Source organism: Syngnathus floridae, chromosome 8 (assembly GCF_059516105.1).
Source record: "Syngnathus floridae isolate MCC-2025c chromosome 8, RoL_Sflo_1.0, whole genome shotgun sequence".
Classification (NCBI taxonomy): domain Eukaryota; kingdom Metazoa; phylum Chordata; class Actinopteri; order Syngnathiformes; family Syngnathidae; genus Syngnathus; species Syngnathus floridae.
In genome coordinates this window covers 51,327-78,071 of record NC_142420.1, presented here as the reverse complement: position 1 = coordinate 78,071, position 26,745 = coordinate 51,327, and the positions used below count along the sequence as shown (strand labels likewise).

The 26,745-nt window shown below is 49.9% G+C and overlaps 1 protein-coding gene across 1 annotated transcript in view; it reads left to right on the top strand.

The window, feature by feature from the left end:
- The window catches only part of ttn.1 (titin, tandem duplicate 1), a 116,901-nt gene that overhangs the window by 65,445 nt on the left and 24,711 nt on the right, over nt 1-26,745 (top strand). The window contains exons 142-162 of the mRNA XM_088382272.1: nt 49-212; nt 356-578; nt 676-951; nt 1,043-1,342; nt 2,330-2,632; nt 2,709-3,008; nt 3,094-3,381; nt 3,469-3,771; nt 3,925-4,227; nt 4,306-4,611; nt 5,421-5,708; nt 5,828-6,118; nt 6,205-6,492; nt 6,619-6,901; nt 6,985-7,292; nt 7,370-7,474; nt 7,646-7,843; nt 7,925-8,221; nt 8,309-8,899; nt 9,003-9,305; nt 9,411-26,720. Coding sequence (XP_088238398.1) covers nt 49-212; nt 356-578; nt 676-951; nt 1,043-1,342; nt 2,330-2,632; nt 2,709-3,008; nt 3,094-3,381; nt 3,469-3,771; nt 3,925-4,227; nt 4,306-4,611; nt 5,421-5,708; nt 5,828-6,118; nt 6,205-6,492; nt 6,619-6,901; nt 6,985-7,292; nt 7,370-7,474; nt 7,646-7,843; nt 7,925-8,221; nt 8,309-8,899; nt 9,003-9,305; nt 9,411-26,720 — 23,028 coding nt within the window. The remainder of the gene's footprint in view (nt 1-48; nt 213-355; nt 579-675; nt 952-1,042; nt 1,343-2,329; nt 2,633-2,708; nt 3,009-3,093; nt 3,382-3,468; nt 3,772-3,924; nt 4,228-4,305; nt 4,612-5,420; nt 5,709-5,827; nt 6,119-6,204; nt 6,493-6,618; nt 6,902-6,984; nt 7,293-7,369; nt 7,475-7,645; nt 7,844-7,924; nt 8,222-8,308; nt 8,900-9,002; nt 9,306-9,410; nt 26,721-26,745) is intronic.

Sequence of the window (26,745 nt, the reverse complement as noted above, 5' to 3'; positions counted from 1 at the left end):
CATTTTCATTTGTCACAATAGAGAACCTGAATGTTTTTATTATTTCAGGCAAACCTGATCCGTGTGAGAAGATTGAAATTCTTGAGATCACAAAGAACAGTGCCACAATTGGCTGGGTGAAGCCTGCAAGGGATGGCGGGGCAAAGATTGATGGTTACGTGATTGAGTATATCGAAGTCAAACCTCCTCCACAACCCCCAGCACCAGTGGAGGTTTGTGATTTTGCCGCTTTTTCACTTTCTGTTGGCCACCGGCAATTGGCTTTATTAAAATTGTGTTAAGATCTTCCCAAATTGATTTGTGAAACAAAGGTTTGTGTGCCAAATGACATTCATGCTGTGCACCTCAAATGCAGACCCCAGAACAAGGGACAGCTCCGCCTCCAGTAATGAAAGTGGAGGCCAAGGAGCCTGAGAAGGAGGTGTGGAATGCCTATACCACTGTGAAGGGACTGAGCATCAGCATCAGTGGTCTGAAAGAGGGCAAGAGGTACAAGTTCAGAGTGGCTGCCAAGAACATCATGGGTTTGAGCTTGTTCACAGAGACCAGGGAGCCAACTGAGATCAAGGAACAAATGTGTAAGTTGAAGTCGATACGATCAATTATTTAAAATGAGCTCGCACCTGCCCCGAAATGTATTCTTCATATCTATTTGACCCCCCCACCCCACCCCAGTGGAGCCAAAGATCGTCATGCCAGACATTGTCAGTGAAAGAGCTGGAGCCAAGCTCCGAGTTGAAGCTGTCATTTCTGGAAAACCTTCTCCAACCTGCAAGTGGATTTGTGGCGACGTACCACTGATCTCCTCAAGCCGTCTGGCCATGCACCATTCTGGCAATTTGTGTGTCTTGATTATAAAGGATGTCTCAAGGACAGACAGCGGAGACTACAGCCTTGTGGCTGAAAACAGCTCTGCAAAGACGGTCCAGTCTCTCAAGATTATCATCAGAGGTCTGTTTCTTTGCTTTAGTTATTCTGTATGGGGTCTTTGTAAATTGTGTATGGAATGGCTTGACACACATTTTATCTATGTGTGTTGTAGATATTCCTGGACCTCCTGCGGGTCCCGTGGAGATCAGTGACATTGACTCAGATGCCTGCTCTCTGTCTTGGAGCCAACCGCTGGAGGACGGCGGCAGCAAAATCACAAATTACGTGGTGGAGAAATGCGATGTCAGTCGAGGTGACTGGGTTAACGCTGTGTCCTCCGGCCAGAAGACAAGCTGTAGACTGGGCAAACTCGTTCCCGGGAAAGTGTACATGTTCCGCATCCGGGCTGAGAACCGCTACGGCGTGTCGGACCCTATCCAATCTGATAGGATGATTGCCAAGTTTCCCTTTGGTAGGTTTCATTCCTTCATTCATAAAAGAATCATTTTCTCATGAATGAAGTTTCATCAAGCATCTCGATGATTATCTGTTAGGTGTAAGCTACTCTTATCTTAAGATGGCAATAATAATATACTAATAGAATAGAATAGAATAGAATAGAATTATATTTAATATATAATATAACATATATATATATATATATATATATGTATATAATTAGGGCGGCTCGGTGGCGCACTGGGTAGCCCGTCCGCCTCACAGTCAGGAGGGTGCGGGTTCAATTCCACCTCCGGCCCTCCCTGTGTGGAGTTTGCATGTTCTCCCCGGGCCCGCGTGGGTTTTCTCCGGGCACTCCGGTTTCCTCCCACATTCCAAAAAACATGCTTGGTAGGCCGATTGAAGACTCCAAATTGTCCCTAGGTGTGAGTGTGAGTGCGATTGGTCTCTGTGTGCTCTGCGATTGGCTGGCAACCAGTTCAGGGTGTCCCCCGCCTACTGCCCGAGGACGGCTGGGATAGGCTCCAGCACGCCCGTGACCCCCGTGGGGACTAAGCGGTTCAGAAAATGGATGGATGGATGGATATAATATAATATAATATGGCAGATTTTCATGGTAGTCTTCTGAACGAGACACTGAAACTGCTCCTAATGGATAAATGTTTCCACATTGGCACACATTGGTAGTTGTAAGTGACGTATGTTGCCACAGCTGCCCTCGGGCATAGTGATGGAAGCGTGGCTGCTACGGCCCATACAACCAACACCACACCTTCAAGCGTACTCCAGTGTGAGTGGCACTGGAGGCAAGGTGCGTCAAGTGTCTTGCCCGAGGACATGACACAAGACAACCACTGGACGACTCACTCTTAGGCCCACACGCTCACTCACTCCGGTTGGCCGGCCCACAGCTCGGGAAAAACCTCACACGGCCATTGAATGTAAAAGTCATCCATTTGACAGAAATAATGTTCTGTTTGATTTTCTTCTTCCTCACCAGATGTTCCCAGTGAACCTCTTAACTGTCACATAAACAAGACTAACAAGGACTGCATGTTTGTGGCCTGGGATAAGCCCGAGAGTGACGGCGGCAGCCCCATCACAGGTTACTACATTGAGCGTAAAGAAAGAAACAGCCTCCTCTGGGTGAAGGCCAACGACACTGTCGTACGCACCACCGAGTACCCCTGTGCCGGCCTGATTGAGGGCCTCGAATATACCTTTAGGGTGTCAGCCATCAATCGTGCTGGTCAGGGCAAGCCAAGCACAAAGACTGATTTTGTAACTGCCAGAACACCCATTGGTGAGTTCACCACACCACACCTGCAAAAGAGCATTTTGACCAAATTCTCTTTCTCACGTAAGTCGCTGTGTTGCAGATACCCCTGGGAAACCAGAAGTTGTGGACATGACCAAGAACTCGGTAACGCTCATTTGGGGCCGGCCCAAGAACGACGGTGGCAGCAAGATCATCGGCTACTATGTCGAGGCCATGCGTGTGCCTGGAGACGCATGGGTACGTTGCAACACTGTTTGTCAGAATGTCCCCAGGGAGGAGTACACTGCGACTGGCCTGGAGCGAGACCTACAGTACCAGTTCAGAGTCATTGCCAAAACAGCCGTCAACATTAGCAAACCCTCAGAGCCCACAGACTCAATACTGGTCTGTGCTGAGAACGGTGAGAGGGACACGCCCAAGTGACCTTTTATTGTCCAGCTAACTTTGAGACGGGTGATAAACTTGGGTCATGTCGTTTACCACAGTGCCTCCGAGGGTAGAACTTAATCCCAGGATGCAGAAAGGCTTGAAGGTGAAGGCCGGAGCCTCGGTTCTCCTTGAGGCTGAGGTGTTTGGTAAACCGATGCCCAAAGTCACATGGAAGAGAGGTGATGATAGTCTGAGGTCAAGTCAAGGGCAAGTCATCACCCAACAGAGACACCACTTCCAAATGGAGATGCGCTCAGTCACCAGGGAGGACACTGGGGTCTACACCATTCTTGCAGAGAATGCCAGTGGCTCCAAGACCGCTGACATCCATGTTACCGTTTTGGGTGAATACTTTTGGAACTGGTCCAATTGGTGTGTTTACTTCGATGACTGATGTCCACTGATGCATTTGAACTCTGTGTCTTGCGCAGATGTGCCTGGTCCACCCGCCAGTTCCAAATACGTTGAAGTGTTTGCTAATAGCATAAAATTGTCCTGGGAGCCGCCGCTCAAGGATGGTGGAGCCCCGGTTACCAATTATATTTTGGACAAGCGTGAGACCAGCCGGGCAACTTGGGCTATGGTCACCTCAAAGATCAAGGGTGAAGATCTTGAACTAAATGTGCAGAGGCTGATCGAGGGTCATGAATACCAGTTCCGAATCCGTGCTGAGAACACGTGGGGAGTTGGAGACAGTCTCATCACTGCCCCTATCATTGCCAAGAACCCATTCAGTGAGTTCCATCTTGGCTTACCTCAAGTACTATATATAGTTCAGTATGTCCATATTGTTGTTTTTGTTTTGTTTTTCTTTTTATAAAATATTCCCATTTTTAACCCGTCATTTGAATGGCTCAACTAAAAGTGCTGATGTATGTGTGTACCAGCTGTTCCTGGACAGTGTGAGGCCCCAGTGATTACCAACGTCACCAAGGATGCAATGACAGTGAGCTGGAAGGAGCCAACCGATGACGGAAAGTCCGCCATTCTGGGTTACATGCTCGAGAAGAAGGAAACCAAGGAGATGAACTGGAGCAAGATGAACAGGAAACCCTTAATGGAACGGACTTTTGATGCCACAAGCCTTAGCGAGGGAGTGGAATATGAATTCAGAGTCATTGCTGTTAATGTGGCAGGACTTGGAAAACCCAGTGAGCCCTCAGATGCTGCTACTGCACAAAATCCCATCAGTGAGTTCCATACCCTCCAAAAGTTTCTTATGTTTATGCGTACTTGTTTCTAACTCGGAACAAAATGCTCTTCCGCAGCTCCCCCGGGCCCTGTACACGACCCACGTGTGAGTGACACCACCTACAGCACCCTAAGCCTTCGCTGGAAGGCTCCGGCCAACAATGGTGGAAGTCCAATCTTGGGATATCTGGTGGAGTGCAAGAGGACAGATACGGCAGATTGGATCCGATGCAATGTTCCCAAGAACTTGCAGGACACCAACTACACCATACAAAACCTTATGCACAAGGCCGAGTACCAGTGTCGTGTCACCGCTGCCAATAAGGTCGGCTTTGGTGAACCGGTCGAAGTGCCTGGCAAGCACATCGCAAAGGACATCATAGGTAGGTTTTGCTTTACACAATTTATAGGCGAATAAGTGGCATGCAAGATGATGGATCCTACCGAGGCACACGGTAAATGTGGATTGAGCCGTTTTTTTTTTTTTTTTTTTTTTGAGATGCCGATCATGAGTTAGTATTTCCGGACCAGTAGTCAGATTCAAGTTGCATGACTATTCTTGTCATTGTCACATGTAAAAATCCATACCAAAGCTTTCATTTTCCATCAATGATGGGGAGACAATCGGAATGATGTTGCACGGCCCCAAGCACAGTCGGGCAGGCCCTGGGTTGTTGTGAAGTGCCTTTTCACTTAATGTGATAGTCTTAACAATTAATGTCATAATCGTTGATATAAAACGAATTCTTCTAAAAAGGGATGAGCAAAAGGAGATGAGTAGAATATATCATCTGTGGAAGGAGAGGAGTAGGGAGCTGAAATATAATTGTAATAAGACATTTTGACAGAGTCTGAGATGACCCCTTGTTGACCAATAATCAATTCCGCACAATCAGAAAGGATGAAGGCTAAAAATATTGTTACTAACTTGCAACGAAGGCAAAACCGGTGAGGTGATCATTGTTATGTTGAGACGGTGCTTGCAGCCACCAAATCGTAGTTGTTTCATTTAGGTACTTTCAAAATCAGGTCATCGGTCAAGTAGCTCAATTGGATTTCATAGCAAGTAATCCGTGAGGTAACTAGGTTACCCTTTCAGGGAGGCAGCCCTGATTTTAACATTAGATCAATTCAAACGAATGATGTCATGGCTTTTGGAAGTCAGCGGGAATTGCGTTTGATTATCTTCTAGTACCCCCGGAGGCGGAGCTGAGTGCTGAATTGAAGGAGGGCCTGGAACTGCGAGCTGGCGCCACCATGAAGCTTTATGCCACAATCAAGGGTCACCCCGTGCCCAAGGTCATATGGGCCAAGATGAACACCAACATCAAGGATCGCCAAGGCATTGTCATTAAGTCCACGAAAAGTGACACCACTGTGTTGGTGGAGAATGTCAACAGATATGATGCAGGCAAATACATTCTCAACCTGGAGAGTGTGGCCGGTATGAAAATGTACACCGTCATCGTCAAGGTGCTCGGTAAGAAAACTGCTTCTTCTTGATCTCAACCGATCTTGAATCAGCAGTGAAAGATAAAAAAAAAAAAACTACGTTTGGAGTAGACCCTCACTTTCTTTCATTTCTTTTTTTTTTTTAAGACACTCCTGGGCCACCAATTAACCTGGTGGTAAAAGAGACCACAAAGGACAGTGCCTCCATCTACTGGGATGCTCCTTTTCTAGACGGGGGCTATGAAGTCACCCACTATATCGTGGAAAAGCGAGACACTGAGAGGAAGGCCTGGTCTACGGTCTCCAACAATTGTACCAAGACATCTTTGAAGGTGTCAGACTTGAATGCCGGACGGTACTACTATTTCCGAGTGTCAGCCGTCAACCTGCTCGGCGCCGGAGAGTGCTGCGAGACCCCCGACTCGGTCAGAGCATCTGGTGGGTGTGATGAGAACCATTTCTGACACATTTATTCTCTTCAATTTCACTGCCCTTTGGTCACCGGTCCTTTTCTACTCACGCAGAGGAGCCTGGTCCTGTCATGGACTTCAAGACCTTGCTGGTTACCAAGGACTCTTGTACGCTCAGCTGGAGGAAACCTCTGACTGATGGCGGCAGCCGCATTATCTGCTATGTGCTCGGGGTTCTCAATGGCGACGACAAGTACAAGGAGTTGATGAGGTCAAAGAACATGCAGTACAGCGCCAAGGATCTGGTCGAGGGCAAAGAGTACAAGTACAGCGTCAAAGCTGTGAATGACACTGGGGAGAGTGCCACCAAGGAGCTGACAGTAATTGCCAAGGACCAACTCAGTAAGGACAAATGGTCACATTTGTACCGTAGTTCTCGTGTCACCGTGACGGCTTTGCCGCTATTTGTGTATGGCAATATGTCTCTTGGAATTTTCTTGAAAAGTATCGTGGCCCTTCTTTCCACAGTTCATCCCACTTGCGACTTGAGGGAACTTCCCGACATGTGTTACGTGGCCAAAGAGGGCAGCACGGTGCGTCTGAAGATTCCAATCATGGGAAAACCAACGCCTAAGGTGTCATGGAAGAAGGGGGAGGATGAAGACTTGACAGACACGGGACGTGTTTGTGCAGAATCTTCGAGCGTCAACACCACTCTCCTGATAAGGGATTGCCAGAGAAGCGACGCCTCCAAATACACAATCACCCTGAGGAATAGCGCTGGCAGCAAAGAGTCTAGCATTTTCATCAGGTGCTAAACCGATGCCTGGAGGGATGAATGCATTGTCATGCTTGCGCTGTTCATATGCAGTGACCACTGGACTTTTCTTTCAGGGTGGTGGGAAAGCCTGGCATCCCCGTAGGACCCATCAAATTCAAGGACATAACTGCCGACGGCGCCACACTGAAGTGGGCGGCGCCAAAAGACGATGGGGGCTCAGACATCACAAACTACATTCTAGAGAAGAGGGACTCGGTCACCAATATGTGGGTGACTGTCTCTTCTCTGGTGGAAAAGAGCACCATGAGGGTGACTGGTCTCCACGAGGGCACGGAATATATTTTCAGAGTGTGTGCTGAGAACAAGTATGGCGTTGGAGAGGGGCTTAAGTCGGAACCTGTGATTGCAAAACATCCATTCAGTAAGTGTCTGCAACTTATGCTCTTTTTGCCGAAACGCAGCTTTCTCCCGGTACAAAACATCTGTGGTTTTCCCCAGACGTTCCCGACGCTCCTCCTCCACCTCAGGTCATGAGTATGCGCCATGACTCTGCTTACCTTGCCTGGTCAGACCCCAGGAAGACTGGAGGATCTCCCATCACAGGTATGGCTGTGCGTGAGTTCATGACACGCTGCGCACTGTGCGTCTACATACAAACGCAGTGGGGTACTTGAGCTCCTTTGCAAATGACGTCGGTCGGGGTTGTTTTTCCTACATTCGTAAACTTATGAAGACTCTCTCACCACACTCTCCCTTTCCACAACAAATGCGCAGGGTATCATGCTGAGTTCAAGGAGAGGAATAGTATGTTGTGGAAGAGGGCAAGCCCGACGGCCTTGAGAATGAAGGAGCACAAGGTGACCGGGCTGACCGAAGGCCTCGAGTACGAGTTCAGGGTAATGGCCATTAACCTGGCTGGCATTGGCAGACCGAGTCCTCCCACTGATCCACGAGTTGCCCTTGATCCAATTGGTAAGTGTGAAACTGGTGAGGATCAATGACACTTAGCATTGGCAATGTTGGTTTTGCTGCACAAACGCTGTTTGTGTTCAGATGCTCCAGGCAAACCAGACGTAATCAGCGTCACCAGGAGCACCGTGACTCTTCAGTGGGCTGAGCCACAGTTTGACGGGGGCCATAGGCTGACTGGTTACATTGTGGAGAGACGTGATCTCCCCTCTAAGATCTGGGTGAAGGCCAACAGCGTGAACGTTGCAGAGCCCGCATACACGGTCACTGATCTCCAGGAGGGCTGCAAATATGAGTTCAGAATACGAGCAAAGAACGCAGCTGGTGCCCTGAGTCCGCCGTCCGACCAGACGGATACTATTATCTGCGTGGATGAATACGGTGACTTGGTTTGATTCACTTGTCACACGTGCTTCCTGGGTCAAAATGGTGTGATTAGTAATCCACTCTCTTTTCTCTATCCAAAAGCGTCACCAACCATTACCATCGATGCTCAGGTAATGGAGGCCGGTGTGACCGTCAGAGCTGGGGAAACCATCGTGGTCACCGCCACGAGTATTCTCGGCAAGCCCGCTCCGACCTCTTGCTGGTCGAAAGGAGGAAAGTACCTGAAGCCCTCAGACATAGTCAATATTGAGACCACCGCATCCTCCTCCACCCTGTCAATAAAATACGCCACAAGGAAGGACTCCGGGGACTACATCATCACTGCAAGCAATCCCTTTGGCGTGAAGGAGGAAACGGTTAAGGTTAAGGTTCTGGATGTTCCAGCTGCTCCCGGTCCCATCGAATGCAGCGGTGTCTCATCTGAGAAGGTCATCTTGACGTGGACAGCGTCTCCAGAAGACGGAGGGTCTCCTATCAAGTACTACACACTAGAGAAGAGGGAAACCAGTCGCCTTCTCTGGACAATTCTGGAAGAGAAGGTCGTCGACTGTCATTATGTGGCCACCAAACTCATCCAGGACAATGAGTATATCTTTAGAGTTTCTGCTGTGAACCAGTACGGCAGCAGTGAGCCAGCTCACTCTCAGCCTGTCAAGATGGTCGATAAATTTGGTATGTGTCGGCTCGACCTCCTGAAAACTTGTATTCTATCTATTTAGTTAGTGCGGCAACACGTCGTTGTGTTTCTTAATCCATGTGAACCCTCTGTTTTTAGGTCCTCCTGGTCCACCATCAAAACCAGAAGTTGACAAAGTGGATGGGCACTCAGCGACAGTGACGTGGAGAAGACCCACTGAAGACGGTGGAAGCGATATCATCGGCTACTGTGTCGAGAAGAAGGAGAAAAGGGCCATGAGGTGGATCAGGGGCTCTAAAAAATCTGTCGTCGAGCTCAGCTACGAGGTCACTGGACTGACCGAAGGCTTACAGTACGAGTTCCGTGTTGTTGCTGAGAACAAAGCTGGCTTTGGAGAGCCAAGTGAACCATCAATGCCAGTCACAACAGTCATTGCTACCTGTGAGTAAGAACAATTGCAAACACACAAAAGTGCCTCTAAAAACGATGTGCGTGGATGATATAGTATAACGTGTGCCCTAAAAGCAGGCTTTACGTTATTGGCAGATGTCCCTGGACCGCCAGTCAATCCAAGGGTTACAGACACTACCAAGACCACTGCCACTCTCAACTGGGGGAAACCCCTGGATAACGGCGGTCTCAACGTCACTGGCTATGTAATCGAGCACAGAAAGGAAGGAACAGAGGAGTGGGTTAAGGACACGCCATCGTCTACGCTGAAAATCACAGAGTTTGTTGTTCCTGGGCTTGAAAATGCAAGCAAGTACCACTTCAGAATTAGTGCAGTAAATGCTAAGGGCACAGGTGAACCCGCAGAAACTCAGGAACTGGTTGAGGTAGTGGAGCGTGCAGCAGAACCTGATTTGGAATTGGACATGGAACTAAGGAGAACTCTTGTTGTCAGGGCTGGTTGCTCCATTCGCCTCTTTGTGCCCATCAAAGGGCGCCCTACACCGACAGTCACCTGGACCAAGGAGGGCAGTCCTGTGCCACGTGCTGTCATTGACAGTACTGAGTCATTTACAATGCTGGTCATTCCAGAAAGTGCAAGGAATGATGGCGGTAAATATGAGCTTACCCTCGAAAATGCCGCTGGAAAAAAGACAGCAAATATTCATGTGAGAGTTCTGGATTCACCTGGGCCTCCTCTCAATTTGAAACCAGTCCAAATCGATAAAGAATCAATTGTCCTTTGGTGGGAGATGCCTCTCATTGATGGTGGCGCCAAGATCACAAACTACATTGTTGAGAAGAGGGAATCAACTCGTAAGGCTTTTGCCACTGTTGTCACGACCTGTCCGACGACTTCAGTCAAAATTAGTGATCTGTGCGAAGGCTGCGAGTATTACTTCAGAGTGTCTGCCGAGAACGAGTTTGGTGTCGGCGAAGCGGTCGAAACGCCCGACCCCCTCCGTGCCTCCCAGGCCCCAAGTGCTCCGGAAAGCGTCATTCCAACTGATGTCACCAAGAACTCTGTGAGTCTGGCTTGGACCAAACCCAAGCACGACGGTGGAAGCAGGCTGACCGGATATGTCCTCGAAGCCCAGAAGAGAGGAACTGATCAATGGGCCCACGTAACAAGCCTCAAGAACATGGACTTCACTGTGAGGAATCTCAATGAGAATGAAGAGTACACCTTCCGCGTGATGGCAGTCAACCAATCAGGAAGAAGTGCCCCACGGGAGAGCAAGCCTATTGTTGTCAAGGAGTCGACCTCCCTGCCAGCGTTTGATCTGCGCAGTGTATGTCAGTCAACCGTAATCGCAAAAGCTGGAGACGACATCAAGGTTGAAATTCCCACAATGGGCCGTCCCCGGCCAGTGGTCACTTGGCAGAAGGACGGCGCCGCCTTGAAGCTCACCCAGAGGACTAACGTGGAGACGACTGCTGCGACTGTCATCCTCACCATCAATGAATGTACCCGAGCAGACAGCGGAGTGTATACAATGACAGGAAAGAACATAGTTGGCAGTGTGGTGGAAAACATCTTTGTCAAAGTCCACGATGTCCCGGGGCCACCCAAAGGGCCAATTACAATCAACGAAATTTCTCGTAACTACTGCATCTTTGCATGGGACGCTCCAGAGAATGACGGGGGTGTTCCAATTACTAATTACGTGGTTGAGATCAGAGACACCACCACGCAGACTTGGACAGAACTAACTTCCACTGCTATTCGTACCATGTTTAAAGCCAACCGTTTGACGACTGGCTCAGAGTACCAGTTCAGGGTTAAGGCGAAGAATCGGTATGGCGTAGGACCTCCCATAACCTCAGAATCAGTAGTGGCTGCCTATCCGTTCAAAGCTCCCGGACCACCGGGCACACCCCATGTGGTGGCGTTCACCAAAGACTCCATAACAATTGGCTGGAATGAACCCGTTTCTGATGGTGGCAATGAAGTCATCGGGTACCACGTTGAGAGGAAAGAACGAAGCAGCATTATGTGGCAAAAAATCAGCAAAGGTCTGGTGAAAGGAAACGTCCTGAAATCGACAGGCCTTGACGATGGAGCCGCCTATGAGTTCCGCGTTATGGCAGAGAACATGGCTGGAATCGGCAAGCCCAGCAAAGCTTCCGAAGCAATAATGGCCCTGGACCCTGTGGATCCCCCAGGTCAGCCTATGCCTGTTTTTATTTCCAAAAATGTCATCACCATCAAGTGGTCAAAGCCCAACTATGACGGCGGATTCAAAATTACTGGCTACACAGTGGAGAAGAGAGAACTCCCTACCGGTCGCTGGATCAGAGCAAACTTCACGAACATCATTGAGACAACATTCACCGTCAGTGGATTGACACAAGATGCATCTTATGAGTTCCGTGTTATGGCCAGAAACTCAGCAGGAGCTGTGAGTGCACCATCTGAGCCCTCGGACCCTATTACATGCAAGGACAGCATCGTTGAGCCACGCATCATGGTGGACGCCATCTTTAAGGATGTGCTTCTGCTGAAGGCAGGAGAGTCCTTCAAGCTCGAAGCAGACATTGCAGGCCAACCAACCCCATCCATGGTTTGGACCAAGAATGAGAAAGAGGTTGAGAACACACTGAAACTGGACGTGAAGTTCAATGAAATGACAACTATACTGAGCAACAAAGATTCCATCAGATCGGACGGAGGCGAATTTGTTCTGACTGCCACAAATGTAGGTGGATTTTGCAAGCACATCTTTAGAGTGAAAGTACTGGACAGACCCGGCCCACCAGTCAGACCTCTTCGGGTATCAAATGTCACGGCTGACAACTGCTTCCTAACGTGGGCCCCGCCTCTCGATGACGGCGGTGCAAAGATTGAAGGATACGTCATTGAGAAGCGGGAATCTAGCAGACTTGTCTGGACCAATGTTTCTTCAGACATCCAGGTTACAGAATACAAGGTGACAAAGCTTCTAAAAGGAAACGAATACATCTTCAGAGTTATGGCGGTGAACAAATACGGCAACGGCGAACCTCTCGATTCTGAGCCCATTATTGCTGACAACCCATACACGGTTCCGGATGTGCCTCAGAATCCCCAGGTCACCGCTGTCACCAAAGATTCAATGGTCATTATGTGGCAGGTGCCAAAGAGTGATGGTGGGACACCAATCACAAATTACATCGTTGAGAGGAAAGACCGGGCAGGCCTCCGCTGGGTCAAGTGCAACAAGAAGAAGGTCAAAGATCTGCAATTCAAGGCAACAGGTCTTATTGTTGGACACGAATATGAATTTAGGATTATTGCAGAGAATGCTGCTGGCCTCAGTGCCCCAAGCCTCTCCAGTCCATTCTACAAGGCCAGTGACGCATTGTACAAACCTGGGCCTCCGTGCAACCCCAGGATCCTGGACACGACCAGCTCATCTGTTACTGTGGCCTGGAACAAACCAGCCTATGATGGTGGCTCTGACATCACCGGTTACATTGTTGAAGACTGCATCACATCTGACAAGAAGGAAGAAGAGGAGGAATGGACAATTGTAACCCCCAAGGAAGGACTACTTGCGACCTCATTCACCATTGTCAACCTAACTGAGGGTCGGGAGTATAAAATCAAAATCTCTGCTGTAAATGGGGAGGGAATTGGGGAACCTACATTCATACCTGGCAACGCCAAGGCTGAGGACAGACTCCTGCCCCCAGACCTCGATTTGGACGCAGAACTTTGCAAGGTGGTCACCCTCCGAGCTTGCTGCACACTTAGACTGTTTGTTCCGATCAGAGGCAGACCCTCTCCCCAGGCTAATTGGACCAAAGAGGATGGCCAACGCATCGAGAGAGCCACTATTGACACCACGACGTCCTACACATCCCTTGTCATTGGAAATGTCAATAGATTTGACACTGGAAAGTATCACCTCACAGTTGAGAACAGCTGCGGTTCCAAGACAGTCACGGTCCAGGTCAGGGTGCTCGACACGCCAAGTGCGCCACAGAATCTAAAGATTGATGCTGTAACAAAACAGTCTGTCACTCTCACTTGGGATCCGCCATCAAACGATGGTGGAGCTAAGGTTAAGAACTACATTGTTGAAAAGCGCGAGTCCACAAGAAAGGCTTACGCCACGGTCAGCACAATGTGCCATCACACCACCTTTACTGTCGAGCCGCTCCTCGAAGGATGCAACTATTACTTCAGAGTTTTGGCAGAGAACGAATATGGCATTGGCCTGCCAGTTGAGACTGGCGAGTCCGTTAAAGTGTCTGAGAAGCCCCAACCCCCTGGTAAAATCTGTCTGAAAGATGTTACTAAGAATAGCGTCACACTGTCGTGGGAAAAGCCAGAGCACGACGGCGGAAGCAGAGTCGGGTGCTATGTTGTAGAGGTCCAACCCAAAGGCGTAGATAAATGGACACAGGCGGTGATCGTGAAAGAAACGGAAGCTTGCGTCGGCGGCCTCAATGCAGGTGAAGAATACATGTTCCGTGTGGCAGCGAGAAACGAGAAAGGAACAAGTGACCCTCGTCAAATTGGCGTCCCTGTCATTGTGAAAGATCTCGTCATTTCACCCGTCGTCAAAATGTTGTTCAACACGTTCAGCGTGTTGGCAGGTGAGGATCTGACAGTCGAGGTTCCATACGTCGCCCGTCCCAAAGCGGCCGTCTCCTGGCTCAAAGACGGCCAGCCGCTTAAGAGAACAACCAGAGTCAACTTTGGTGCAACAGAAGCAATGTTAAACCTAAGCATAAAAGAGGCTTCCAAAGATGACTTTGGACATTATCACGTTACCGTTGGAAACACAGCAGGGGAGGCAATGGCAGACATCGGCATTGTCGTACTGGACAAACCTGGTCAGCCCGGTGGTCCAGTTAAGGTTGAAGAGGTCACGTCTGACAGTGTGACTCTTTGCTGGAACCCGCCAGAGTATGACGGCGGTTGCACAATCAAAAACTACATTGTGGAAAAGAGAGACACATCCACAACTAACTGGACGATGGTGTCACCAAAGCTCGCAAGGACCAAAGTGAAAGCAGCTCGACTGAAAACTGGCGCCGAATATCAATTTAGAATCACAGCGGAAAACCGATACGGGAAAGGTCCGGCGCTCTTGTCAGAGTCTATTGTAGCCCAATATCCGTACAAGCTCCCAGGACCACCGGCGACACCCTCCATTGCAATGTGCACAAAGGACAGCATGACTGTGACATGGAATGAGCCTGTAAATGACGGAGGTAGCGCTATCTTGGGCTACCATCTGGAGCGCAAGGAAAGGACCAGCATCCTCTGGGTCAAACTGAACAAGTCACTTATTACAGACCAGTCGTTCAAGACCACAGGCTTGGAACCAGGAATGGAATACGAGTACAGAGTTTATGCTGAAAACATTGTGGGCATTGGCAAAGTCAGCAAAGTGTCAGAAGGTCACGTCGCCAGAGATCCTTGTGACCCTCCAGGTACACCTGAGGCAACCAGGATTACCAGGGATTCGGTTCACATCACATGGACCAAGCCAGCGTATGACGGCGGCGCCAAGATCACAGGCTATACGGTGGAAAAAAAAGAGCTTCCCGAAGGCCGCTGGTCGAAGGCAAACTTCACGAATGTCATCGAGACGGAATATGTTGCAACTGGACTGGTGCAGGATAACCAGTATGAGTTCCGCGTTATTGCAAGAAATGCTTCTGGTGTTTTCAGTCTCCCCTCTTACAGCACTGGGGCCATCACCGCAAGGGATGAGATTGAGCCCCCTCGTATCAGCATTGATCTCGAGTACGCGCAGACGATCGCGGTCAAAGCGGGAGACCATTTTAAGATTGACGCAGACGTCCACGGCAAACCAGCGCCCTCTATCACTTGGCTGAAAGGAGAGCAGGAAATTGGAAGCACAATACACAGAGAGGTTAAGAACACAGCAACCCACGCCTGTGTCACTGTCAAGGAAGCGAAACTCTCCGACGGAGGTGCCTATACTCTGCTGTTGAAAAATCCAGGAGGAGAAAAGTCTGTACAGGTGAATGTGGTCATTTTGGATAAACCTGGAGAACCACAGGGACCTCTTACTGCAACAGATATAACAAAAGACCAATGTTGTCTTTCATGGAAAGCACCGATACAAGACGGAGGTAGCAAAATATCACACTACGTCGTCGAGAGGAGAGAAACAAGTAGACTCGTCTGGACTGTCGTGGATCCAAAAGTGCCGAACACCTGCCACAAAGTTACAAAACTTCTGGAAGGGAATGAATACATCTTCAGAGTCCATGCTGTAAACGAGTATGGTAGTGGTGTTCCGCTTGCATCTGAGCCGGTGATGATTGCAGATCCTTACACAGTCCCTGGTTCACCCAAAGGCTTAGAGGTTGCAGAAGTGAAAAAGGATTCAATGGTGCTCACATGGGAGGCTCCCAGTGAGAATGGAGGCAGTCCTATCACCACATATATCATTGAAAAGCATGATAAAGAAGGTGTGCGGTGGACTCGATGCAACAGGCAAGCTGTGTTGGATTTGACATTCAAGGCCACGGGTCTTCTGGAAAGCCACAGTTATGAATTCAGGGTTGCAGCGGAGAATTCTGTAGGCGTCGGCGAGCCTACGTCGCCAACGGTATTCTACAAAGCCCTCGATCCGGTCTTCAGGCCTGGCCCGCCACAGAACCCCAGAGTTACAGACACAACGAGATCATCGATATTCCTGTCGTGGAACAAACCTATCTGTGACGGTGGCTCGGAGATACAGGGATACATCATTGAGTACTGCATTGCCACAGAGCGAGTCGCAGGTGGTGAGGCTCAGACTGAAGCCCCGGCTGCAGAGGTGCCTGCGGAAGATTGGATCATGTGCACGCCACCAACAGGTGTCAAGAAGACCAAATTTGAGGTTGTAAACCTAAAAGAAAATCAGGCTTATAAATTTAGAGTGTGTGCGAGCAACAAGGTCGGGGTTGGCGAACACGCCGACTTTGCCGGAATGGTCATTGCCCAGGACCGAGCAGATGAACCGGACCTTGACATCGACCCGGAACTGAGAAAGATTGTGACAATTAAGGCGGGACTTTCACTTCGACTCTTTATTCCAATCAAGGGAAGACCCACGCCCAGTATCAAGTGGGACAAAGATGATGCTCCACTCAAGGAGAAGGCTCAAGTTGAAGTCACCAGCAGTTACACTGCCCTTGTAATTGACCAGATGAGCAGAGCTGATAGTGGGAAATACACGATCACTGCAGAGAATTCCAGTGGAACCAAATCTGCATTTGTCGTCGTCCGGGTTCTTGATACACCGAGCGCCCCCATTAATCTGACAGTGAAAGAAATTACAAACCAAGCCGTGACACTTGCCTGGGAAGTACCTCTTTTAGACGGTGGTTCCAAAATCAAAAACTATATTGTGGAAAAAAGGGAGAGCACCCGCAAAACATATGCTGCCGTGGTCACAAATTGCCATGCTCTTTCGTGGAAGATTGAGCCACTCCAGGAGGGTTGCAGTTATTACTTTAGAGTCCTTGCTGAGAATGCACACGGTATCGGTCTGCCTGCAGTAACGGTCGATCCGCTTAAGGTCTCAGAGGTGCCACAGGCTCCCAGGAGCTTGACTGTTACCGATCAAACAAATACAAGCATCTCTTTAGCCTGGGAACATCCGGAATACGATGGCGGCAGCAGAGTCATCCAGTACTTGCTCGAGGTACAGCTTAAGGGACAGGAAAAGTGGTCTCGTGTCAACACGTACAAAACAATGGAGACGACCGTTTCCAATCTCAACCCAGGGGAGGAATATCTGTTCCGAGTTTCAGCAATAAATGACAAGGGCAAAAGTGACCCCAGAGTCCTCTCTAGCCACGTCATGACAAAGAACTTGACGTTCGAGCCCGACGTGCGCCCTACCTTTAGCAGCTACAGCGTGCATGTCGGTAAAGACCTAAAGGTTGAAGTGCCAATCTTTGGACGCCCAAAACCAACAATAGCGTGGACCAAAGATGGAGCGCCTTTGAACTTCACTAGCAGAGTGAACATTCACAGCACTCAGACTCAAACAATTCTGAGCATTAAGGAGGCGGCAGGTGACGATGGAGGCATGTACAGTGTTCATGCCGCTAACTCTGCCGGAAAGAAAGAAGCCACCGTTGAAGTCATAGTACTTGACAAGCCTGGGCCCCCAACTGGCCCAGTGAGATTTGATGAGATTACAACACAGAGCGTGACTATATCATGGGATCCACCAAAACACAATGGTGGTTGTCAGATTTCAAACTACATTGTGCAGAAGAGAGAGACCGTAACAACAACTTGGGAAAACGTCAACAATAACTGTGCCAGAACCACAATCAAAGTACCAAGACTGAAAACTGGAGTTGAGTACCAGTTCAGAATCATTGCTCAGAACCGGTACGGAAAGAGTCACGGCCTCGATTCCTCTGCTGTTGTTGCTCAGTACCCGTACAGAGAACCGGGCCCACCGGGCACGCCGTTCATCTCTTCGCTCTCAAGAGATCACCAGATTGTGGAGTGGCACGAGCCCATCTCGGACGGAGGCAGTCCGGTCCTCGGCTATCATCTTGAAAGAAAAGAGAGGAATAGTATTCTGTGGGTCAAAATCAACAAGACACTCATTTGTGAGACTTTTTACAAGAGCTATCCCTTAGAGGAAGGCATTGAGTACGAATACCGGGTGTACGCTGAAAATATTGTAGGCACGGGACGGTGCAGTAAGGTTTCAGAGGGTTGCGTGGCCAGAGATCCATGTGATCCTCCTGGTACGCCAGAAGCTATCCATGTGACCAAAGATGCCATTGTTATCCAGTGGACCAAACCAGAATACGACGGTGGCAGTAATATAACCGGCTACCTCGTGGAAAGGCGTGATTTGCCAGAAGGCCGTTGGGTGAGGGCAAACTTCACTAATGTGATTGAGACCCAGTTCACTGCCACTGGCCTCACAGAAAATTCCCAGTACGAGTTTAGAGTCATAGCCAAAAATGCCGTCGGCACCGTCAGCAAGCCATCGTACAGCAGCGGACCAGTCACCGCCAGCGACAAGATCGAGGCGCCTAAATTCTCTGTTGACCCTGCGTTCACCAAGACCATTGTCATCAATGCTGGGGAGACATTCAAACTGGACGCAGATGTTCGTGGCAAACCACTGCCAGCAATGCAGTGGTTCAAGGATGATGTTTCAATTGAGAATACACTCAGAATTGCCTTGAAAAACACAGAAACTCACGCAATGGTAGTCATTAAAGATTCTGTGAGAACGGACGGCGGAATGTACACACTACGGCTAGCAAACGAAGCGGGCACTGAAACTGTGCCGTTCAGAGTGTTGGTCTTGGACAGACCGAGCCCCTGCGAGGGACCTCTTCACGTCGCCGGGGTAGCTGAGGATAGATGCTCATTAGTGTGGCACGCTCCTTTACACGATGGCGGAAGCCCCATCACGCATTACATCATTGAAAGAAGAGAGACGAGCCGTCTCGCTTGGACTGTTGTTTCTTCCAGCTGCACTAGCACATGTTACAAAGTCACCAACTTGTTGGAAGGCAGTGAGTACATGTTCCGTGTTATGGCGGTCAACAGTTATGGCACGAGCAGCCCACTGGAATCTGGCGCCGCCATCATGAAGATTCCTTTTGTTCTTCCTGGTCCACCTCACATTGAGGATGTGACCAACATTACTCATGATGGAATGAGTGTTACTTGGACTGCCCCGGAGTCTGACGGTGGCAGTGAAATTTCAAGTTACGTTGTTGAAAAGAAGGATCGAGCGGGAGTTAAATGGACCAGATGCAACAGACAGAAAATCACCGACCTTTCCTTCAGAGTCACTGGGCTAACCACCGGCCACGAGTACGAGTTCAGAGTGGCTGCTGAGAATGTTGTCGGCTTGGGAGAGCCCAGTCTACCCAGCTCTTACTACAAGGCATGCGACCCCAAGTACAAACCCGGGTCCCCTGCATATGTCAACGTCGTCGATTCGACACGGAGCTCAATCACTGTGTCGTGGGGCAAGCCGCTGTCTGACGGCGGTAGCGCCATTCAAGGATATATTGTTGAAGTCTGCAAGGGTGAGGAAGAAGAATGGACCATGGTTACTCCCCCCACTGGCTTGCGTGTCAGCAAATATGAGATCCACAAACTGACAGAAGGTCAGGAGTATAGGATCCAGGTGTGCGCTCTGAACAAACTCGGAGTCGGCGAGCCAGCTGTTCTCTCGGGAACCGCGAAACCAGAAGAACGGCACGAACCCCCACAGATCCACTTGGATTCTGAATTGAGGAAGGGCATATCTGTGAAGGCCGGTGGATCGGTTAGGATCCATGTCCCATTCAAGGGCAGGCCGACACCTGAGATTAAGTGGCTGAAGGGTGACACAAACCTGAGTGAAAAGGCATTGGTCGAAAAGAGTCTGACCTTCACACAACTGTCCATTGACTCGTGTGACAAATGGGATTCAGGAAAATACACTCTAACCCTGACTAACAGCAGTGGGTCTGTGTCAGAGTTTGTTACCCTTAAAGTCCTTGATACGCCAGGAGCTCCGCAAAATCTTGTGGTGAAAGATGTCAGGAAGGACTCAGTCACTCTTGTTTGGGATGCGCCACTAATCGATGGAGGTTCTAAAATCAAGCACTATGTCATTGACAAACGTGAATCCACCAGGAAGGCTTATGCAAACGTCTCAAGCAAATGTACAAAGACAACATTCAAGGTTGAGAACTTGATAGAGGGTGCTATGTACTACTTCAGAGTCATGGCTGAGAATGAATATGGCGTTGGCCAGGCAAACGAAACAAAGACGGCTTCAAAGGCGTCTGAGGTACCGCTTCCTGTCGGGAACATCTCCCTTGTCGACGTCACCAAAGCCAGTGTGTCATTGGCCTGGGAAAAACCTGAGCATGACGGAGGTAGCAGGATTGGTGGCTACCTTATCGAGATGCAGCCCAAGGGTACAGAGAAGTGGGGTGTTGCCACGAACACAAAGACATGCGAAGGCACGGTCACAGGCCTCACAAACGGAAAGGAATATCTGTTCCGTATCATTGCTTACAACGAGAAGGGAAAGAGTGAGCCAAAGGCACTCGTGACACCCGTTGTTGCTAGTGACATGACCTTGGAGCCAAGCATTAAGATGCAGTTCAACACTTATAGTGTGTTGGCAGGAAAAGACCTGAGCCTGACTTTTCCTATACTTGGCAGGCCCAAACCCAAGGTCACCTGGACAAAGGATGGTCAACTGCTGAAGGTCACCTCCAGAGTCAATGTGGTGAACACGCTCACAACAACCGGGATCCAGATATCTGAAGCGTGCAAAGAGGACTTTGGAAAGTACTCCATCACTGCCAACAACGCCGCCGGCACATTTATCGCTCACATGGATGTCATTATTCTCGATAAGCCAGGTCCACCGACTGGTCCACTTAAAGTTGTCGAGTTGAGTAACACTTTTGTCCACCTCTCGTGGGACCCCCCAGAGTACAAGGGCGGATGCCAAGTGAAACATTATATCGTAGAAAAGCGAGAAACCACCGGCAATACGTGGCAGTCGGTCACCCTGCAGCTAGCTAGGACAGCTTTCAAAGTGACCAAGCTGAAGACGGGCGTGGAATACCAGTTCAGGGTCCTTGCGGAAAACCGATATGGAAAAGGCCCTCCTTTAGACTCCAAGGCTATTGTTGTCCAATACCCATATAAGCCACCAGGCCCTCCTGGGACACCGTATGTTAAATCTGCAACCAAGGAGATGATGGTCATTGAATGGAATGAGCCCGTCAATGACGGTGGAACCGCTGTTACTGGTTACCATCTTGAGAGCAAAGAGAGAAGCAGTATCCTATGGAACAAATTGAACAAGACACTAATCACCAATACTCAGTTCAAAATCTGTAATCTCGAAGAAGGAATTGGATACGAGTTCAGGGTTTATGCTGAAAATATTGTTGGCATTGGCAGGTGCAGTAAAGCCTCAGAGTCATTTGTCGCACGTGATCCATGCGACCCCCCTGGCACTCCAGAGGCTGTCGTCATTTCTAGAAACTTGATTAAGATTAGTTGGACAAAGCCTCAGTATGACGGCGGCAGCAAAGTCAACGGCTACATTGTAGAAAAGAAAGACCTTGCCTCACCCGATAAGCGTTGGGTCAGAGAGAACTTTACAAATATCACGGAGACGGAATATAACATCAGCGGTCTGACAGAGAATGAGCAATATGAATTCAGGGTTATCGCCAGAAATGCAGCCGGCGTCTTCAGCGAGCCCTCCGACAGCTCTGGACCTATAACTGCTACGGATGAAATTGAGCCACCAAGGGCCTCAATGGACCCCAAATACAAAGACGTCGTCGTGGTCAATGCTGGAGAACATTTAACTCTCGATGCCGACATCCACGGAAAACCAGTTCCTGACGTGCTCTGGTTCAAGGAAGGCAAGGAAATGGACAGAGCTCTGCGCATTGAAGTGAAGAGCACTCCCAAATGCACTGCCCTGACGGTTAAGGACGTGAACAAATTGGACAGCGGGCACTATGAACTTGTGCTCAAAAACCTGGGTGGTACAAAAACCTTCCCAGTCACAGTCAAAGTCCTTGACAAACCAGGAAAACCCACAGGACCCTTGAAGGTCACAGGAATCATGGCTGACAGATGTACCCTTACCTGGTCCGAGCCATCCCTGGACGGAGGTGCCAATATCACTCACTATATTGTGGAGAAGCGGGAGACCAGCAGTTTATCATGGACGGTGGCTGCCGCCAATGTCTGCAGTCTGTATTGCGAATTAACAAACCTGCTCGCCGGGAATGAATACATTTTACGAGTCAGGGCTGTCAACAAATACGGCGTCGGCGATTGTCTCGAGAGTGAGCCCATTGTTGCCCGCAATCCATACAAATCCCCCGGTGCTCCTGGAACACCGGAGGCAAGTCGGATCACTAAGGATTCAATGGTTCTGTCATGGTCAGCCCCAGAGCAGACAGGCGGGGCAGATATCGCAGGCTACCACCTAGAAAAACGTGACAAAGACAGTGTCCGCTGGACAAAGTGCAACCGACAAAAACTGACAGACGCTCACTTCCAAGTGACGGGACTGATGGCCGACCACTTTTATGAGTTCCGCGTCGCAGCCGAGAATGAGGCAGGAATCGGAGACCTCAGTGAACTGTCGCTACTTTACAGAGCCTGTGATGCCACAAAGCCCCCAGGACCCCCGCACCACCCCAAGGTGACAGACTACACAAAGTCCTCTGTCTCACTCTCCTGGGGCAAGCCCGACTTTGACGGCGGCGCCTATATCAAGGGCTACGTCGTTGAAATGCGAGAGTATACGCCAGTACCAAAATCGACAGAGGAGGTAGAAGTCGCCCCGACAGTAGACAGACTGGTTGAAAAAGAGTGGGCCACGTGTACGCCACCTTCTGGCATTCAGGCTACTCAACTTACTGTCACGGACTTAAAGGAATTGGAAGAATATCAGTTCCGTGTCTGCGCCATCAACTCCGAGGGCGTGGGTGACGCCGCTTACATCCATGGCACGGTGGTTGCTGTGGACAGGGAGGAAGCACCGGAGATTGAGCTTGATGCTGATCTCAGAAAGGTGGTGTCTGTGCGTGCTGGTGGTACCTTGCGTTTGTTTGTCACCATCAGAGGAAGGCCAGAACCCACTGTAAAATGGGAAAAAATGGATGGTGCTCTCACAGACCGCGCTGTCATCGACACCACCAGCTCATACACTATGGTTGTCATTGACAATGTTAACCGCTGGGACAGTGGCAAATACTCACTCACCTTGGAGAACAGCAGCGGTTCAAAGTGTGCCGTTGTCTCCGTGCGGATTTTGGATACACCGAGTGCACCGCAGAACCTCAGTGTGAAGGATCTCAAAAAGGATTCAGCCACGCTCGTCTGGGATACGCCGCTCACTGACGGTGGGTCTAAAATCACCAACTACATCGTTGAGAAGAGGGAGTCTGTCCGTAAGGCCTACACGACTGTTACCAGCAACTGCACGGCAAACACATTTAAGATTGAAGAGTTGCCCGAGGGTGGCATTTTCTACTTCAGGGTTTGTGCTGTTAATAAATACGGCCAAGGGCTGACGGTTGAAAGCAGAGAAACTAAAGTTTCAGAGGTACCCATGCCGCCAAACAATGTAACCGTCGTCGATGTGACCAAAACCAGCGTTTCACTCTCGTGGGGCAAACCTGCACACGATGGCGGCAGTAAAGTCATCTGCTACAATGTGGAGTTCAAGCCCAAGAGTGGTGGAAAATGGGGTACAGCTTGCACAGTCAAGGTGACGGAGGCTACTGTTCCTAATCTGACTCCCAACGAAACCTACCTCTTCAGAGTCGTCGCAATCAACGAGAAAGGAAAGAGTGAGCCCAAGGAGCTCGGTTTGCCTGTGCACGCAAAGGACATGGCCATCGAGCCCTCTGCGAACCTACTATTCACAACATACAGCGTGAAGGCCGGAGATGACCTGGCTGTTGAGGTTCCAGTGAGAGGCAGACCTAAGCCCGTTGTCTCGTGGAAGAGGGACGGTCTTCCCGTGAAGCAAACTTCTCTGGTTACAATTTTAAACATGGAGACCTCGTCCAAGATGCTCATTAAGCAGGCTGCCAGGGAGCATGTTGGAAAGTATGAGATCACCCTGGCCAACACCGCAGGAACAGTAACATCACAGCTAAGCGTAGTCGTCCTGGATAAACCCAGTCCGCCGACAAGCTTTAAGGTGGACGCCGTGACGTCTGACAGCATCACGCTTTCCTGGTCTCCACCAGATTACGATGGCGGCTGCTCCATAAGTAACTATATCGTTGAGAAGAGAGATACCAACACACAAGAGTGGCAAATGGCCGCGAGCAATGTGGCCAGAACGATCTACAGAGCCAGCCGCCTGACGCACGGGGCAGAATACCAATTTCGCATCTACGCAGTCAATCGTTATGGAAAGAGCACACATTTAGATTCTCCTGCAATTACAGCTCAGTACAATTTCAAGCAACCCGGACCCCCTTCCACACCAGCAGTTAAGCTCGCCACAAAGTCTTACATGGTGGTGACCTGGAACGAGCCTGTCAATGACGGGGGCAGTCCTGTTCTTGGCTATCACCTTGAGCGGAAAGAGCGCGACAGCATTCTCTGGAGCAAGATGAACAGAGGAATGATCAAGGATTCTGAGTACAAAGTCACTGGAATAGAAGAGGGGATCATGTATGAATATCGTGTCTATGCTGAAAATATTGCTGGCATCGGTAAATGCAGCAAGGTCTCTGAGGCTGTGGCGGCGAGAGATCCGTGTGATCCTCCGGGAACCCCCGTTGTCACCGCTGTAAGCAGAACGTCTGTATCCTTGAGTTGGGACAAACCAGAGTATGACGGCGGCGCCAAGATCTCTGGCTATATCGTTGAACGTCGAGATCTTCCGGAAGGTCGCTGGACAAGGTGCAATTTCACCAACGTGCCCGAGACTCGCTACCACGTGACGGGCCTTACGGAGGACAGCCAATACGACTTCCGTGTCATTGCTAAGAACTCGGCAGGATTGTTCAGCGGACCCTCTGACAACACTGGCCCGATCGCCGTCAAGGATGATGTGGAGCTTCCACGAATCATGATGGATGTCAAATACAGAGAAACTGTATTTGTGAAAGCAGGAGAAACTTTAAAGGTTCACGCTGACATCGCAGGCCGCCCTTCCCCCGTCGTCGCCTGGTCCAAAGACGGCAGCGAGATTGTGCCGAGAGCGAGAATCCAAGTTGTTTCGACAGATACCGCTACTTCGGTGATTGTGAAAGACTGCATCAGAAGAGATTCCGGTCAATACTTACTGACGCTACGGAACATTGCCGGGACAGTTAGCATGCCAATACATTGTGTCATTATCGATAAGTCAGGGCCCCCCGCAGGACCTCTGCAGATTACAGGTCTCACATCTGAGGAATGCACTCTGTCGTGGGGTCCACCTCAGGAGCCCGGTGGTGCTGAGATCACACACTATGCTGTTGAGAAGCGCGAGACCAGCCGCCTGGCCTGGACTCTAGTGAAGGCTGACGTCACCAAAACCTACTTGACCGTCAGGGGACTGCTGAAGGGAAATGAATATATCTTCAGGGTTTTGGCCATCAACAAGCACGGAAACGGTGAGGCTTTGGAGAGCGAGGCTGTCAAGATCACCGACCCGTACACGTTTGCCACAGCTCCTCTTAACGTCGATGCCACTGACATTACTGGAGAGTCAATGACCGTCACATGGTGCAAACCGACGAGCGACGGAGGCAGTCCAATCACTGGCTACGTGATTGAGCGCCGGGAGAAGACCGGCATGCGCTGGATTCGTGTCAATAGAGATTCAGTCGCTGAATGTAGCACCGTGGCAAACAAACTGCGTAAGGGTTGCGAGTATGACTTCAGGGTCTACGCTGAAAATGCGGCCGGTCTGAGCCCTCCGAGTGAAGCCTCTGCTTCATTTAGAGCAGTCGATCCTCAGGCCGTTCCAAGTCCTCCGTCCAAGCCAAAGATCGTGAATTCAACAAAGGACAGCGTGTCCGTTGTTTGGAAAGCACCTACCAACAATGGAGGCGCTCCTATCCTTGGATACGCCGTCGAATACAGGGAGTACATCCACAAACCAGTGACGGCAGTGGCGGAGGTTGAAGGGGAATATGAAGAAGAGGAAGAGGAGGAACCCAAGTCACCAGAACCGCAGAGATGGGTTGAGGCCATTGCTCTCACCAAGAGCTTGGAGTTCACAGTTCCTGGACTAAAATCTGACATGGTATATGAATTCTGCGTCAAAGCAATCAACAAAGTTGGAAGCAGTAGGCGCAGCCGCTGCTCCGATGCGGCTGCAGCAGTGGAAAGAACTGCAGAGCCAGCTTTCGATGTGGATGTTGAGATGCGCAAAGTCCTTGTGGTTCAGCACGGAACGGCATTTACCCTCAATGTTCCATTCAAGGGTAAACCTGCTCCTTCGGTGGAATGGGCCAAGGAGGGCACCGACCTAAAGGTGAGAGGAACGATTGATTCAACAAACTCCAGCACTTCACTGACCATCGAAAAGTCAACAAGAAATGACTCTGGAGAATACTGTGTCAGCATTGAGTCGTCATTAGGAAAGGCAACATTACCGTTAGTTGTCAAGGTTCTTGATTCTCCTGGACCCCCAGTCAATGTCAAGGTTTCAGCAGTGACCAGGGACTCGGCCACCCTCACGTGGGAAGCCCCTGAGAATGACGGTGGCGACGCAGTGAAGGCCTACCACGTTGAAAAGCGAGAGGCGAGTAAAAAGGCCTGGGTTTCCGTCACCACTAACTGCCACGCATTGACGTATAAAGTGGACCAGCTTCTGGAAGGAGCCACTTATTACTTTAGAGTTATTGGAGAGAATGAACATGGATTGGGAGTACCGCAGGAGGCAAAAGCCGGCACAAAGATTACAGGTAAGGTTCCGTCCGAGCCCTTCTC